Source organism: Stylophora pistillata, chromosome 12 (genome assembly GCF_964205215.1).
Source record: "Stylophora pistillata chromosome 12, jaStyPist1.2, whole genome shotgun sequence".
NCBI classification, from domain to species: Eukaryota; Metazoa; Cnidaria; class Anthozoa; order Scleractinia; family Pocilloporidae; genus Stylophora; species Stylophora pistillata.
The window spans coordinates 24,403,248-24,421,431 of NC_142530.1; the positions used below are offsets into that span (position 1 = coordinate 24,403,248).

The 18,184-nt window shown below is 39.6% G+C and overlaps 1 protein-coding gene across 3 annotated transcripts in view; it reads left to right on the forward strand.

Annotated features, from left to right (window-relative positions):
* LOC111340075 (uncharacterized) overlaps positions 1 to 18,184 on the forward strand; it is a 47,580-nt gene that overhangs the window by 25,081 nt on the left and 4,315 nt on the right. For 2 of the 3 annotated variants that reach the window (XM_088740692.1, XM_088740693.1), the window contains 5 exons: positions 4,134 to 7,028; positions 7,183 to 7,310; positions 7,641 to 7,761; positions 17,600 to 17,688; positions 18,041 to 18,134. In XM_088740692.1, the coding sequence (XP_088596818.1) occupies positions 4,134 to 7,028; positions 7,183 to 7,310; positions 7,641 to 7,761; positions 17,600 to 17,688; positions 18,041 to 18,134 (3,327 nt within the window). Of the gene's footprint in view, positions 1 to 4,133; positions 7,029 to 7,182; positions 7,311 to 7,640; positions 7,762 to 8,221; positions 8,305 to 8,968; positions 9,749 to 10,428; positions 13,183 to 17,599; positions 17,689 to 18,040; positions 18,135 to 18,184 lie in introns of those variants that run through there. The other variant, XR_015993875.1, reaches the window with a different exon arrangement.

The following is an 18,184-nucleotide window of genomic DNA, read 5'->3' on the forward strand; positions in this document are numbered from 1 at the left end:
GGCCTACCAGTTCAGGAGCGGACAATTCTACAGCCTCCAAAGATATCCCATTAAAAGTAAATTGCCATTTGCTTTTAAAGGGATATTTCATAGAAGCCATTTCCAATCATTCGGATTTCCATGAAAACCCAGTACGTTGTTATTCTGCTGAAGAGGAGGTATTCATGAAGTGAGTGAGAGATCCCGAAATCTCTGGAAATAAGTAACGTTATGGCCATGTCTCGACGAGTGACTTTTTACGTCGCTTAAAGAATGACAACTGGTAACTTCCTTTAAACAGTGTAGCTGCGTCTAAATGATCTTTTTGAACGTTAAAGGAACAGCTTCTCGGTCGAAATAAAACTTGGATAAAGGACATTTTTTGTAGGAGCTTCGGACAAAGACAGCTTATCTTGATGCAGGAGCTTATTTCCTGCGCAGCCCAAAGTTAAGGATGCGGTAGACGTTCGAGGGCCAATTTTTTGGAATTTTTTTTTATGTCAAATTAGGCATAATTACTTTAACTATAGTTTCTCTGAAAGATTTGGTAAAATATTGAAACGTACTCGAGTTACTTACAAAACGTAATAGGGTATTTTAGCCCGCCAAGTTGTGAGTAGCCAATTATAAACAACGCAAAGACTTCCTAAGAGTTTCTTGCGGCAAAGCATTCTGGTCCTTCAATTTCAATCGCGTAAACATCTCCTGAACTCGGTGGCACGTGGAGATCTTTGCCCTGTCTCTGCGTTTAAAGCTATACTCGATCAGCAGCCATTAAGTATTCCCGTGGCGCCGCTTCCAAATTGAAAAAGAGAGAGTTGAAATCACAATTCCCGTTCAGCAGAGTTGAACTATAAGTCTGTCACGGGTAACTGTTAGATAGTTACTCGCAAAATATGTTTTTGCTCCGAATCCCCTAAGACTTTTGGACGCTTCTGCTTCTGTTGGCGTTTGGCATTTCGAGGTTTTCAGAGTGTCGACGTAATTTGACATGTGGTCACCTAAACGGCGTGAATTGTTGGGAAACCTTTGGAAGCCAAAAATTCGTACTTCATTTTCATGCGAATGTGCCTTCTTTGAACGCATTAATAGGGTATGTAAACTTAACGGATTGCCTTGAACTTCCAAGATACCGACTTAAGAAAACCGTGAGCAGGAAATTCGGTCTTATGAATCTCTCGCAATGGCCTCCAACGTAATGCGTAACGGTAGAATTTTGATCAGCTAACTTGGCAGATCAATTGCAAAGCAACCAATAAGAATATCGAAATATCCCCACAAGGTTTTGAAGACCAACCCCTTACGATTGAAATTGTACAGAATTTTTATATGTGCGGTCAGATTTGAGATGCGATTGATTTTCGGGGTCCCACGAGGTGTCACACAGTGTTAAAGGCTCACTAGAACTAAAGTTGCATATAGAGTTTTGAATAGAGCCATGAGCCTTGAGTACTGATTCAAACGAATACTAGGTTGAAGATATTTGAATAACAGAATTGATAGAAAAATAAACTCGTACCAACACTTGAGAAGATAGACATAAAAAAAAGAGAGAAAAACGCAATGGTCTTTCTTGTTCTTATTTGGTGCTCGTAAAACCGAACGAATCTCTATCAGTCTATTCAGTGAATCGGCAACTGAAGAGATCCACAAGATTAGGATCGAAACCGCGGTCTTGCCTGACCACCTACAGAAAATGTTGGAAGACATTCTAACGGCAGATGGGCTACTAAACGCCCCGGGCTAAAACAATGGCATTGAGAACGAAGAAAACACGGAAGCCGCATATGACACCGCCACCGAAAATGATCTACTCGGTAAGTCCGAGGATGACGAACAAATCTCTGCGTACCAAATGCCTAGCGGGAAAAGACCTGAACAACAAAGCGATCAAGGCGCAACAAAGGCACAAAGAAAAAGGAACTTGCCCAGAATCCCTGAAATATAGGGTGAGGGCCAAAATAAGAGCGGACGAGGATTTCAAAAAAGAGATTAAGCAAATCCGTAACAACGCGGAGCAAGAAACAGTAAAGGCGATCATGTGCTTCCATGAACGTGAAATCGGTCGTTTAAAGACCGAAATACAGAAAAAAAAACGAGCCAAAACGGCCGGAACACTGGACACTAGGAACTGTAGTACGATTGAATCAGCGCGCGCGGCGCAAACTGAAAGCAATCAAGACAATGTAACGATCGAGACAGTCAAGAAAATAGTTGTTAATCTCCAGGAACAAATCGCTCAGTTCGGCAGTATGATGAAAATATAAGGAACAATGGAGAATAAAGAATTTGAAAAGTACACACGTGTATTCTCTGAATCCCAATACAAACATGGGGCCAAAAAACGAATTTCAAAAGCCAAACGGCTGGACTTGGACTTGGAACTTGTACTCCCAAATAGCAAAGCTGACGCTGGCCGTTAAGTTGGCTTGTTATCTCCCAGTTGGCTGGTTAGCTCAATTGGTAAGAGCGCTGCACTAGTATCGCAGAGGTCACTGGTTCGAATCCCGTACAGGCCTGATTTTATTCAGGTCTGATTTTCGCTATTGCTTAAATAGCGCTATCTACTGCGAGGATCGTGTATCATACGTATCTAATACCACAGTTCAAAACATATGAACTTCATATATTTCATTGTACTGATTTATCACTTTCACGGGTTTATTACGAATCAACTTAACGGCCTGCTCCCAGTTGGCTTGTTAGCTCAATTGGTAAGAGCGCTGCACTAGTATCGCAGAGGTCAGTGGTTCGAATCCCGTGCAGACCTAATTTTTTTCAGGTCTGATTTTCGCTATTGCTTTAATAGCGCTATCTACTGCGAGGATCGTGTATCATACGTATAGTTTCTTTGAAAGATTTGGTAAAATATTGAAACGCGCTCGAGTTATTTACAAAACGTAATTTCGTATTTTAGCCCGCCAAGTTGTGAATAGCCAACTATAAACAACGTTAAGACTTCTTAACGGTTTCTTGCGGCAACACATCCTGGTCCTTCAATTTCAATCGCGTAAACATCTCCTGATTTCTGTGGCACGTGGAGATCTTTGCCCTGTCTCTGCGTTTAAAGCTACACTCGATCAGCAGCCATTAAGTATTCCCGTGGCGCCGCTTCCAAGTTGAAAAAAAAGAGTTGAAATCAAAACTCCCATTCAGCAGAATTGAACAATACGTCTGTCACGGGTAACTGTTAAATAGTTACTCGCAAAATATGCTTTTGCTCAGAGTTCCCTTAAGACTCTTTTGGACCCTTCTGCTTCTATCAGCGTTTTGCATTTCGAGGTTTTCAGAGTGTCGACGTAACTTGACATGTGGTCACCTAAACTGCGTGAATTATAGGGAAACCTTTAGAAGCAAAAATATCGTACTTCATTTATCCGCGAATGTGCCTTCTTTAAGCGAATTAATAGGGTACGTAAACTTTACGGATTACCTTGAACTTCCAAGATACCAACTTAAGAAAACCGTGTGGGGGAATTCGGTCTCATGGATCTCCCGCAGTGGCCTCCGACGTCATGCGTAACGGTAGAATTTTGATCAGCTAACTTGACAGATCAGATCAACTGCAAAGCAACCAATAAGAATAACGAAATATCCCCACAAGGTTTTGAAGAACAATCCCTCACGATTGAAATTGTACAGAATTTTTGTTTGTGCGGTCAGATTTGAGATGCGATTGATTTTCGGTGTCCCACGAGGTGTCACACAATGTTAAAGGCTCAGTAGAACTAAAGTTGCACACAGAGTTTTGAATAGAGCCATGAGCCATAAGTACTGACTCAAACAAAAACTAGGTTGAAGATATTTGAATAACAGAATTGATTGAAAAATAAACTCGTGCCAACACTGGAGAAGATGGACCGCAAAAAGAGAGAAAAACGCAAATGGTCTTTCTTGTTCTTATTTGGTGCTCGGATTCATTTGTAAAACCGAACGTGTTTCCAACATAATTAGAGAAAGGTGTAAATGTGCAAATCTGTCCATTAAAATCGGCTTTCAACTAGTTCAGCTGAAGTGATCACTCAACGGGAAGAGAGAGGGCTCTTATTAAAAGTTTTTTTTTGTTTGGAGGGCCTTGTATATTAAAGGTGTGCTTATTTAAAAGGGGGATTTAGGGTGTTGCTTCCACTGAGTTTAAAATAATCTTATTTCAGAATGGCAATTCCAAATTACACGACCAACAAGAACTTTCAAGAACCTACACGGATGACAGTGCCCTAGAGTGTCTCACAATAATCAGCGAGATAACACGACAGATCCTCGAAGAAGCTTCTGATGAAGACTCTAGCGGTTCCTATGACTCCTGCTATCAAAGTGTAGGAGATCAGGAATACAATTCCAGGGAAGATGGGTCGAGTTTGATGTGTTCTAATGTCAATGCAACAAGATGTTTAGCTACTAACTGCCAAAGTCAAGTAGAACAAGAAAGGTTTTCAACTACTTCTCAACATTTGACAGCGACTCCACAGGTAAATTACCATGGCGAATGTCTTACATTGACAGCTAATGATTGTAGCATTGTTGGGGAAAGCCTGAGCAGCCATGAGGAGGAATCCATGCTTATTGAAGACGGTAATGAGATGTTAAGGGGAAAACGTTTGTTTGAAGATCATAGAAAATCAAGACTTTCCTTTATCACTGACATTCACGAAAAATTGAGGAAAAAGCAACTCAACTGTACCGAAGGGAATTCAGTTCGTTCAGACAGTGCAGATGGAAGTCATTTGCCAACGCTGCATTCAAGCCCTACACATTATGGTAGCGATTGTAGTAAATTGGAACTTCAACACCGTAGTCCAGAAACGCAAGCACAAAGCAAAACCGCCATTACCGGGAAAATTGGCTCCTATGAAAATAACCAAATAGTTTGTTCACGTGTGGGCAAGAAAGAGACGACAGACGACAAACCGTTGGTGGTAAATCAACTAACACAAGATACTACCATCACTAATGTACAAGATCGCAATGACCTCGCAATGCAACCTAAGTGCGAGCTTCTAGAGGAGGAAAGAAGCCGTTTGCCTAGAACGACGCCAGAAAAAGTATACACCTCAACAGTTCCTAATGATGAGGAGAGTTTCACCTTTTTGAAAGGAAATACGTGTCCTGAACAAAACATCAAATCATCAAAACATCAAAACATCAAAGAAACCAACAGGGAAACCTTCGTACCTAACGTCGAGGCGCAAGATGCTGTGGGGGTTGACAAAAGCCGGTCCGATTCAACTGTTTCGGCTGACTCTAAAATAAATTTTCAACAAAGACGCTATCTCCAAGAAGAGCAAAGGAAAATGAAAAGTGGAAAACACCACTTATCGGAGGGTATTAAGGGGATTAAGGTCGAAATCAGAGAAAATGAAACCGATACACTGGAAAAGCAAGGTACTTCTTGTTCCGATTTTGATGATATGACGACAGAGAGAATATTCGAGCCACTTATTAAAGACGTTTTACCCAACGGAACCATGAACAAGGATACCAGTAGAAGTCAAAATAACGTGGTAGATCTTCAAAGAGAGAAGGATTCGGTGGACGGGCCCAATTTAAGAGAGGAAAATGAAACGCGATCTTTGAACCAAAGCTTAAGAAAAGTAGTCCCAATCGATCTTTATGGGCAGATACATTTTAAGTCACAAGCCACCTTCTCAAACCGCCATGAAACTACCTCCAGATCGATGTCTTATATGGGCGATGTTGTTGCTGACGGTGAAAGCCGTGACAACAATCTCAATAACGTTGATACTGTGGATGGACCAGCACTCACACAAAATCCTCACAAAGAATTTCATGCCGGCGAGAAGTTAAAAACCAACCTAAAGTGCATAAGTGTAACTTTAAGTAACGAAAACGGGTCACATACAGATAGAGATGCGGTTTGCGAATATAGATATCCTCCTGTAACTGAGAGTAAGCTCTTTCAATCTCACTCAAGCGATGGAGGAGCAAGACCTAAACAGAGATTAACAGATAATGCTAAAAGCCCCTTACCGTTGCCCATCGTTAAAAATCCACTGTCAGCTCACCATGACCTCGAAATCATAAATACGGGCCTAGATCCTGTCTTTATGGCACGCCACGTTAAAGAGAGTAGCCCATTTCTTTCGTTTCACAACGGTGGCAACTATAATCGTGCTTCATTAGACGGTCCGTGGGAGGAAGATTACGAACAGGACTACTTTGTATCTAATGCTCATGATCAATTCTTTAAAGCCAAAGGTCAGAATTCATACGACAAGGACGAGTTCATTTCACACGATATAGCCAATAGATGTGATAAGGGTGTTCCTGTAAATAACGCCTCAGTAATCAAAAACTTTAGTGTTCATCATGTATCGCCACCTAACGGAGACGAAAAAGAAAGCTGGCATTTCCCATCCTCAGAGTCCTGTGAAGATACGGTGCTGCAAAGTGAATGCTTTTCCGAGAGAACAAACGAGTCAAATCCAACATCGCTTCCAAAATCCTTTGATGCTAACCGAGAGAAACTGTTCAGTGTGTGTGGATCGGTGTGTGCTTACAATGACATGGATTCAATGGCAAATGAATACTCCAGTGGTGTGGGTAGGGACGAATGTGAACAGTCACTACCAATGAGAGTAAGCGAGTATTCTTTGGCCTCTAGTCTTGGATATCTTCAAGAGATTATGGCCAAGACCATCCGAATTGTTGTCTCAAATGCTACGCGCGCGAGGGAAACTGAATATGCAAACCAGTCAGTCGAAAATACAGGCGTAGAAGAAACGGGTGATATGGGAGAAGGGGAATCAGCCGTTACACAAAGCTTTCACGCGACGAACAGTCGAGGGGAATCTATCCCATCAAATGAGACGACCGTAGAAGCTGAGCGGCAACCCATGGCGACACCTGTACAAGAAAGTCCGCGCCCTGTTTGCAGTCATTATCAACGCCGATGCTTGGTTCGGTTCCCCTGCTGTGGAAAATTCTTCCCTTGCCACCGCTGTCACAACGAGTCAGATTGTAGTGAGGATCAGGCGAGAGCAATTAATGCCACACACATACGGTGCACTATCTGCTATCACGAACAAGAGGTAAGATGTTTATGATCGTTTACCTTTGCTCTCTTGTTAAGATAAGGTAGCCAGGACAATAATACCTTGGCATAAGCTAATCTCATAAAAGAACAACTGATGTCCCGAACAAAAAAAGACACTTTTGCATCCTTGTTTCCTTTATTCTCTTCAGATCGACGAAAATGGCCAGAGATGTGGCGGCTGCAATGCGATCATGTCTGAATATTTCTGCTCAACATGTCGCCATTACACGTCCGTCGATAAAAATCCGTTCCACTGCGAAAAATGCGGTATCTGTAGGTAAGATGATGAAACCGATTTTTTGATGACTTGTGCACTTGAAAATTGAGATCTGGAGGATATTGTATCTGTATAAAATATCATTCTTTCTCTGACTTAAGACGATTGGAGTATCGCCTCAACCGGTTGTTTTGTATTTAGAAGTGTACTGACGCTGATACTTTGCTACCTAGTAGCATTTCATTCGAGAGGTTGAGAAGAATCACATCTGCATCTTACAGTAATCTGGATAGGGTTTTGTCTTGTTTACCAGTTTAGGCCGTGTGGAAAAGTGCGCGAATAAAAGTAACAAATTCGACTCTCTATTGCTTATTTTGAATGCTTCTACAGAATCCATAAAGACCGATCGTTCCATTGTGATGTTTGTAACGTATGCCTTGACAAACGTCTCGAAGGAAAACATAAGTGCAGGCCCGATTCTGGACACGATGAATGCTGTATTTGTCTAGAGGTGAGACATCTCGGTATTTTTGCTCGTTAGATAAATTACCACCCTTAGTGTCAGGAATGTTAACTAGTGTGTTCGAAATGATTTTTTTGTGGACGCTCGACCTGAAGCCACTTGCCCTTGTATTTTCTATTTAAATTTTAAATACGTATTATATGTCCCAAAATATTTAAGAATTTTTCCAAAGCTCGATTAGGGCCCAAACAATCATTCATATAAGCTTTAGTTAGCCAATAGACTACCTTTTTTCGGGCCTTGTTTGTGAAGCTTGAGAAAATTGAAAGTTTTTGTACAGTTCACGAAAAGGAATTGACTGTTACGGATCGGTGTCAAACTCTCATCCTTTTCTTTTTGGAAGAATTACAATACACCAGTATATCTGGAATGCAATCTAAATTTACTATACAAACAAAGCAGTTATTAAACCTATATTGATACATTTTTTCCTTTGCACTTGTCACAGGACGCCTTTAGTGGGTGTCAAATTCTCCCTTGCTCTCACAAGGTCCACAAGGACTGTGCCATTGCAATGATACAAAACGGCGTGTAAGTATTCTCTGAAACGTCACACACCTCATGAAATACACTCTACTTTTCTCTGATGGCTTGTCGTGTCATAATTGACGAATTTACTGTTTGCGAACGTTACATTTTTCATCCTCGTCCATTTTCTCGAGCTCTGTAATGAAAATTAATTTATTTGCTTGCCTGCCTCTGTGCTTTCAAATTCTTGCCCGAGTTAATTGACCAAATTCAAGAAAAAACAGCAATTTTCGGATGAGTATGGAAAGGGTTGTCTTGGCCTCTGAACCAATCATATGCGAGATCAAATTTAATTGAGACTTAGTCAACAGCTTTTTTTAACCCCCGACGAAGCTCAAGAACGATTCATTGTGATAATTTTGGCATGGACTGACTATGCTGCATAGGAAAAGCGCTCAGCAATGATTCTCAAATCTCAGTGTTGTATCTCTCGAGTCTGGCTGCACATGGGGGCAGTTTGACCGACTGGCAACCGACAGAAATCAATGACGTTCTCTAGCTAAGGCCTTATGGGCATACACGCACTAAAAAGACCAACTATCTCTGGAGTCTTGCCTTTGAGAACTGTCTTGCTGCTTCATTAGTTAGCTTAGCTGTGCCAGCGGTGTAGAAGAATTAAAAACTACGCAGCATTTCTGACCAATGATGATTATTTTTTTCTCCACAGCCGCAAATGTCCAATTTGCCGCCATCCGCTATTCGGTCAACTCCAAAACAGTACTCAATAAGAAACCTTTTTAACCAATCATGTTTTCTTTAGCAAAAATTACTCAGCTTTAGAAATGACGATAAAAAGTTTGAAGCGAGACTCTGAACGATCTGATTTTAATGATTCGTTGCATGGTAAATTTTCAGAATATATCAAACACTAAAGTTGTTGGAAATCTAGCGATTTATAATTCAATAATAACTTCTTGAGTTTAGGTAAAGTTTAGTTGGACAAAGTCGGTCTAAATTCAAATAATTCCTTTCCCTCACCCTCGGGGTTGAAGCTACTGCAAGGAACCGCTTAAACGATGAAAACTACTTTGCTTTGCTGATGTTAAGCATCCATTCATTTTTTTTTTTTTTTAGATTGGATGTAGCTTCATTGATACTTGAGCTATTTTTCACCAGTTAACAGCTTTTTAAACCAGGGGGTATAAAGGAACGATTATACATTCGTACAAGTAGAGATCCTTGATAAAAAAGAAATAAAACGCAAATATGTGACTAGCTAAAATTATAGGCAAGAAACCAAAACTAGCAAACAAATATGTAACGGATGAAAAACAAACAAACAAACATTAGCTCAGTCTAAGCCGTCTAAGTATCGTCACCTCTTTATCATGATAAACCAGACTGTTTTGGAGTCACCGAATGATTTCGAGAAAACATTGTGCAGCTGTATAGGAGAAGACAAGTCCATATGAGCTGTTATACACATACTACAAGGATTAATTTCCTAGTAAGTTCACAACTAGCAATTTTTTGTACTAGTTGGACCTCCTCAATATTATAGCAGGGTTTTGTTGTTGGTGTTACGGCCTCTAGTGCTCTTTTGTTTTACTAAGTAATTAATTTAATTTATTAGCTTCGCCGACGGGCAGGGACTCCGCAACAGCTCGCGCCGATTACTGGGGGCCCAGTAAACAGGCCAGATCACATCACAGTAATCTCGTGAGTGGGTTCTGTAACGTCCCCTGCCTTACCAAATTACCTAATTAATAGATGCGGAAGACGGGACCTACGGTTTATTCGTCCTTATCCGAGAAGACTACAATGTCTATTCATTTCTTGATGTTAGAAAGGTAGCACATTCTCCTCAGTTATTTTAAGACCATGAGTGTTGATCCGGCCGGGGCTCGAACTCTTGACCTCCCGCACAACAGTCCGGCGCCCTAACCAACTGAGCTAACCGGGAGGCGGTCGTAAGTGTCATGTAAGACCTGAAGAACTAAGAATGGAAATATTTAATGGAAAAGAAAAAAGAAAAATTAAATCCGAAAAGAAAGCAAGAACAAAATAGGGATATACTGCGGGCCTGCTCTCGGGACACACCTAACCAAATACTATGTGATGGAACGTTTAAACACTATCTTTGATGTCATACGCCTGCTTTAATCATTTCTTGTTCTTTTTCTGCAGTTAGCAGTGCTCAAGAATGGATTTTACAGATACTGTAATTAGATTAAGATTTGTCAACCGAGAATGCAAAGCAAAATGACTGATTCTTGCAGAGGATGAAAATTACAGCGACAAACTGTTATAACGACAAACTGTTTGTTCGGCTGAGGTTCAATTCAAGTTCATTAGAAAACTCGGTTGAGACATGCTTTGAGTTTAAAGACCAGTGCCAGTCAAGGCAGGTACTTTTAAAGGTAAACGATTGTATTCTAAAGCGAGAACATCATGCTTGAGTTATTTAGAACAAGGAAGATTTCTCCTTTGTCAGTGAAGTCAGTTTGAAACCTACAAGAAGCTACATCATAAGTATGGGATCATAGTTATCAGGGTAGTCAATGAGGACGTTGTATTTTAGAAGTAATGAAAAAAAGGGAGTCAGCATGAAGCGACTTAAGCTTAACTTGATGTATAGGTGACCTCCTAAGGGACAAATTTCGTTTTCAGGAGGAAAAAAAAATTTCAACGAGAAAGAAGCGCATCACACAACGTGATTAAAACTGGGTAGTCTCCAATAAACGCAATATAAAGGTACCCGTTCAAGATCACATGAATGAAAATTTTGTTTTAAGAAGGAAAAAATTTTATGAGCACTTTTTCTATTATGTATTTTGATATTTTATCAGCAATGTTACTCTCCAACCACAGAACGTATAAAACAGCGTGACAATAAGTAATCGTTGGCTTTACTAGGCGTTCCAGTACCCATATAAGAATTGCGTGAGTTCCATTTTGTTTGGGAAAAACCATTCTATGAACGCTATCATTATATTACTAGTAATTAAACAGTATATTAACCAGCATGAAAAATTGACAAACAGCCTCAAAATAGACGCAAAGCATTGGTAAACTTTAATGAAAAGCATGAGTGAAATTTCGTTTTAAGAAGGAACAAATTTCATGAGCGCTTTTTGAATTCGCCAAAATGTATTTTTTCGGCAGCGTTACTCTCTAAGCGCGGAACGTAATAAGCACGGTAATAAGTAATCGCAGGCTTTGTTCGACGTTTCAGTCACCGTATAAGAATTGCCTGAGTTCAATTTTGTTTGAGAAGAGCTATTATATGAACGCTATCATCATATTACTAGTTTTTAAACAGTTTATTACCCGGAATGATAAATAAACAAATAGCCTCAAAATAGACGCAAAGTATAGGAAAACTTTTATGAAAAGCGTATGTGAAATTTCGTTTTGAGAAGGAACAAATTTTATGAGCGCTGATTTTCAGTACCTAATTTTTTAGCAAAACCATTCTGTATATAGACTGTGCATGGCGCGATAGCGTGAATGAAATTTCGATTTGAGAAGGAACAAATTTTAGGAGCGCTTATTTTTAGTACAACTAATTTTTTTGCAAAACCATTTTATATCTAGACTGCGTGGTATGATAACGTGAATGAAATTTCGTTTTAAGAAGGGACAAATTTTATGAGCGCTGATTTTTAGTACGACCAATTTATCAGCAAAACCATTCTGTATCTAGACTGTGCGTGGTACGATAGCGTGAATGAAATTTCGTTTTGAGAAGGAACAAATTTTATGAGCGCTGATTTTTAGTACAACTAATTTTTCAGCAAAACCATTCTGTATCTAGACTGTGTGTGGTACGATAGCGTGAATGGGATTTCGTTTTAAGGAGGAACAAATTTTATGTACTCTGATTTTTAGCACAACTAATTTTTCAGCAAACTATTCTTCATCTAGACTGCGCGCGGCAAGATGGCGTGAATGGAATTTCGTTTTAAGAAGGAACAAATTTTATGAGCGCATTTTGTATTTGCTGAAATATATTTATTCGGCAGTTACTCTCTAAGCACGGTATGCATTATAAAATCAGCATGGCTTTATTCGGCGTTTCAATAACCGTATAAGAATTGCGTGAGTACAATTTTGTTTGAGAAGAACCATTTTAGGAACGCTATCAATATTTTACCAGTAATTAAAGGGTGTATTACCCGGCAAGGTAAATAGACAAATAACCTCAAAATAGACGCAAATCCTAGGTAAACCTAATGAAAAGCGTGAGTGAAATTTCGTTCGAAGAAGAACAAATTTTAGGTGCGCCCATTTTTAGTACAACTTTTTTTATAGCAAAAGTATCTGCATGTAGACCGTGCGTGGTAAAAAAGAATCGAAGGCTTTACTAGATATTTCAGACACAACTAAAGAGTCGCGTGAGTAATTAGGAAATGTGTTACCCGGCTTGACTGAAAATGATTGAGTAGCCTTTAAAGTGCACGCACACTTACTCGATGAATACGCAACGTATCGGTCAGTGTAGTAATCGTTAGCGTTATTTGGCGTTTCAGTTTCTGTATAATAGTAGCATGAGTTCAAGTTAGGGATGCTATCATGATTTTACTATGTATCAAAGAAGGTTTTAAAAGAGCGTTGGTGAAATTTCGTTTCGAGAAGAAACACATTTACGATCGCTACCCTAATTGTCTTTTTTTGTTAGCTAGTATTTGTCTTTTTTTATTGTACATGGTTTAAGGCTGAAAACCTCTTTTGGGTTATCTTATAACGTTCTAACTTAGTGCCGCCACCGGAGGCTGAATGGATAACAAGAAAAGACAATTATTCATAGTAACCTGTGGTTTTGCATGAATGCTATTTAGCAGAGAAAGTTGTTGGAGCATTTAATCAGTTAGCTAGACTGCTCTGTAAGAACGTGTATTCACTTTCCTTCTTCCAATAAACTTACAAATCACTCAACAACGTTTTGCTTTTTTGATCACGTGTTTTTCCAAAAAGCGATGCCTGCCTCCATCTTTTCTTTACCTGTTTGCGTGTTCTTTTGCTTTTTTTTTTTTTTTTTTTTTTGTATTTTTGCATTTTTGTGATTTTTTTAATTGTTGTTTATTTTGTAGCCTTAATTCAACTTTTTTTTTACAAATTTGCTGTAGCCTGTTTGTGATTTCTCTCGTATGTGATGGCAACGTTAGGTGTATCGTCCCCAGAGATTAGTTTGAGACCATGACTCCTTTGTAACCTATCTCTTAGTTTTGTGATTGGTCAGTTTAGTACACCGTACTCTCCTGGACAGTCCGCTAAAATTACCACTATGATTTTTGTCGCCGAATTTCACGTTATTGGAAATTCCTCAAAATCTTCAAAATAGCAGCATCTTCCTTGACAAAACCCTCAGCTGATGTGTCAACTCTTATCCTTGGAAGTGATATTTTCTTAAGTTGGCGGGAATCACTGTCTTGAGAACCCATGCAGATATGTGAAAAGCATAACATATTGGAAACAAAATCGCCCGTCAAACATGCTTTTGATCAAGTGGAATGGTTTCAAACAAGCAACTCCATACGAAGCTTTCTTTCTACGTTAAGCGCAGCGTATTAACGAAGGCAAATTAACTCGTTCCAAACTCAAGGAAGAAAATTGCCTTTCAATTGTCGAATTTAACCCCGCTAGAAAGTTTCTGGCCAATTGGTTACAGCTCAAATCTAAACTCCAGCTCCTAAATGAACTTTGACTGATTTAATATGGGAGGACTCACCCATAACTATTGCTACTTTTGGAAAATACAAGTTATAAATGAGTTTCTGAAGAAAATTCTGTAAAGGGATTACGTGGTAGAATATTTCAACTCAATTATGGACGTATTTCATTTATTCACAACCTTTACTAAAAGCTGGCATCAACATACGTTCCTGTCCTCTGTGATTCAAGAAATTGTACTTAGTGCGATGTTACTCATGGGCAGTATCTTGTACTATTTGAATAAAAGTTAATCTTTGTAAGATTATAGCCAATTATTCCAATATCTTCCTCGTCTCCTTTGACTTATACTGAAGTATGTATTGTAGGTACGCGAAAAAACTATTTCATCTCACCTGAAAAAGGAAGGTAAATTTTGGGGCCTTGTATAAGGCAGTGTGAGTTCTACAATATGTAAACTCGCAGAACTGTAACATGTACCATATTGATTCTTCAAAACAGTCTTAAAACTGCAGAGAGTCAAGGAATTTTATGCGTAGTTTGCACTCATTGTCACATTGTGTACGCAGGTTGTCATGAAACGTGAACTTAACAAAGTTTTTTAGATAATTACAACGTTCAATCGTATTTTATCACGACGTAGAGTCAGACCATCACAATTATTGATCGCGATGTTTCACTGCTATACTGCTAGTCTCAGGCAACGAGGACGAAAGTTTACGTGTCGCACAGTTTCTTTCTGAGAATTTGAGTTTGCTTAGTGTTCAACTGCTGTAGTTCGTACTTATTACCCTCTGAAGACGAACACAAATTTAGCGCTCTTTGTTAAGAAGTTGAAGCCATAGAAGAAAGAGAGGAGCTGGATAGAGTTTATTTCAAAAAAGGGCTGGAACGTTCGGCCTACCAGTTCAGGAGCGGACAATTCTACAGCCTCCAAAGATATCCCATTAAAAGTAAATTGCCATTTACTTTTAAAGGGATATTTCATAGAAGCCATTTCCAATCATTCGGATTTCCATGAAAACCCAGTACGTTGTTATTCTGCTGAAGAGGAGGTATTCATGAAGTGAGTGAGAGATCCCGAAATCTCTGGAAATAAGTAACGTTATGGCCATGTCTCGACGAGTGACTTTTTACGTCGCTTAAAGAATGACAACTGTTAACCTCCTTTAAACACTGTAGCTGAATCTAAATGATCTTTTTGAACGTTAAAGGAACAGCTTCTCGGTCGAAATAAAACTTGGATAAAGGACATTTTTTGTAGGAGCTTCGGACAAAGACAGCTTATCTTGATGCAGGAGCTAATTTCCTGCGCAGCCCAAAGTTAAGGATGCGGTAGACGTTCGAGGGCCAATTTTTTTGGAATTTTTTTTTATGTCAAATTAGGCATAATTACTTTAACTATAGTTTCTCTGAAAGATTTGGTAAAATATTGAAACGTACTCGAGTTATTTTCAAAAAGTAATGTGGTATTTTAGCCCGCCAAGTTGTGAATAGCCAATTATAAACAACGCAAAGACTTCCTAAGAGTTTCTTGCGGGAAAGCATCCTGGACCTTCAATTTCAATCGTGTAAACATCTCCTGAACTCGGTGGCACGTGGAGATCTTTGCCCTGTCTCTGCGTTTAAAGCTATACTCGATCAGCAGCCATTAAGTATTCCCATGGCGCCGCTTCCAAATTGAAAAAGAGAGAGTTGAAATCAAAATTCCCGTTCAGCAGAGTTGAACTATAAGTCTGTCACGGGTAACTGTTAGATAGTTACTCGCAAAATATGTTTTTGCTCCGAGTCCCCTAAGACTCTTTTGGACGCTTCTGCTTCTGTTGGCGTTTGGCATTTCGAGGTTTTCAGAGTGTCGACGTAACTTGACATGTGGTCACCTTAACGGCGTGAATTGTTGGGAAACCTTTGGAAGCCAAAAAATCGTTCTTCATTTTCATGCGACTGTGCCTTCTTTGAACGCATTAATAGGGTATGTAAACTTTACGGATTGCCTTGAACTTCCAAGATACCGACTTAAGAAAACCGTGAGGGGGAAATTCGGTCTTATGAATCTCTCGCAATGGCCTCCAACGTAGTGCGTAACGGTAGAATTTTGATCAGCTAACTTGGCAGATCAATTGCAAAGCAACCAATAAGAATATCGAAATATCCCCACAAGGTTTTGAATACCAACCCCTCACGATTGAAATTGTACAGAATTTTTATTTGTGCGGTCAGATTTGAGATGCGATTGATTTTCGGTGTCCCACGAGGTGTCACACAGTGTTAAAGGCTCAGTAGAACTAAAGTTGCACACATAGAGTTTTGAATAGAGCCATGAGCCTTGAGTACTGATTCAAACGAATACTAGGTTGAAGATATTTGAATAACAGAATTGATAGAAAAATAAACTCGTACCAACACTTGAGAAGATAGACATACAAAAAAGAGAGAAAAACGCAATGGTCTTTCTTGTTCTTATTCCGTGCTCGTAAAACCGAACGAATCTCTATCACTCTATTCAGTGAATCGGCAACTGACGAGATCCACAAGATTAGGATCGAAACGGCGGTCTTGCCTGACCACCTACAGAAAATGCTGGAAGACATTCTAACGGCAAATGGGCTACTAAACGCCCTGGGCCAAAACAATGGCATTGATAACGAAGAAAACATGGAAGCCGCATATGACACCGCTACCGAAAATGATCTACTCGGTAAGTCCGAGGATGACGAACAAATCTCTCCGTACCAAATGCCTAGCGGGAAAAGACCTAAACAACAAAGCGATCAAGGCGCTACAAATGCACAAAGAAAAAGGAACTTGCCCAGAATCCCTGAAATATAGGGCGAGGGCCAAAATAAGAGCGGACGAGGATTTCAAAAAAGAGATAAAGCAAATCCGTAACAACGCGGAGCGAGAAACAGTAAAGGCGATCATGTGCTTCCATGAACGTGAAATCGGTCGTTTAAAGACCGAAATACAGAAAAGAAAACGAGCCAAAACGGCCGGAACACTGGACACTAAGAACTGTAGTACGATTGAATCAGCGCGCGCGGCGCAAGCTGAAAGCAATCAAGACAATGTAACGATCGAGACAGTCAAGAAAATAGTTGTTAATCCCCCGGAACAAATCGCTCAGTTCGGCAGTATGATGAAAAGATTAGGAACAATGGAGAATAAAGAATTTGAAAAGTACACACGTGTATTCTCTGAATTCCAATACAAACATGGGGCCAAAAAACGAATTTCAAAAGCCAAACGGCTGGACTTGGACTTGTACTTGGAAGTTGAACTCCCAAATAGCAAGGCTAACGCTGGGAGATTGCGCCACGCGCGCTGATTCGATCGTACTACAGTTCTTAGTGTCCTGTGTTCCGGCCGTTTTGGCTCGTTTTCTTTTCTATATTTCGGTCTTTAAAAGTTCTTCCCTTGCCATTGCTGCCGCGAGTCTGATTGCAGTGAGAATCAGGCGAGTGCAACTAATGCAACACTCACAGAATGCACTATCTGCTATCTCGTTCAAGAAGTAAGACATTAATTTGTTTAAGAGATTAATTCTATTGTTCATTCTTTACTTTGACTTTTAGTTAACATTAGCAAAGGAATGCAGCTGGCTGATATCAGCTAATTTTACTAAATAATGGCTTTGTTTCCTGTGCGCAGAACTTCATTGTATCTCAGTTTCTTTCATCCTTTTCAGATCGATAAAAATAGCCAGATATGTTGCGACAGCCATGGTACACTTTTCGATGTTAATCCATTTCAGTGCGAAAATAGTGGGAGCTGTAGGTAAGATAAACAACCCATATTTTACGTAACAAATTGTACTGTATAGATAATTATAATATGAAATCTGTTCTCTTCAAAAAGGCATCTGTTCTCTTGCTTTAGAGGATTGATCTGTAACCTTGATCGCTTTCCCCTGAATAAACAAATGTAAACTGAAGGGAGTGGATAATTTGCTCCATAGAAGCACTCAGGTCAAGGACGTGGCCTCGTAGTATTTTAATTTTACAGAATCTGGATCAGTCTCTCCATTTCGACCAGTTGAAGCCGAGCAGATCATTCGAATTCCAAACTTACGCTAGTAAAAGAAAGGAAATTCAATTCTTGTTTCTCAATTTTAATATTGTTTCAATAGAATCCACAGAGACGTATTGGTGAGGGTGCGGCTAGAAGACATCCATATGCGCATACCCCATACTGCACAAGAAAAATGCTGCATTTTTCAGCAGGTGAGATAAAATCGGTCCTTACTTTTTAACTCCTCTTTTAACCTGAGAGA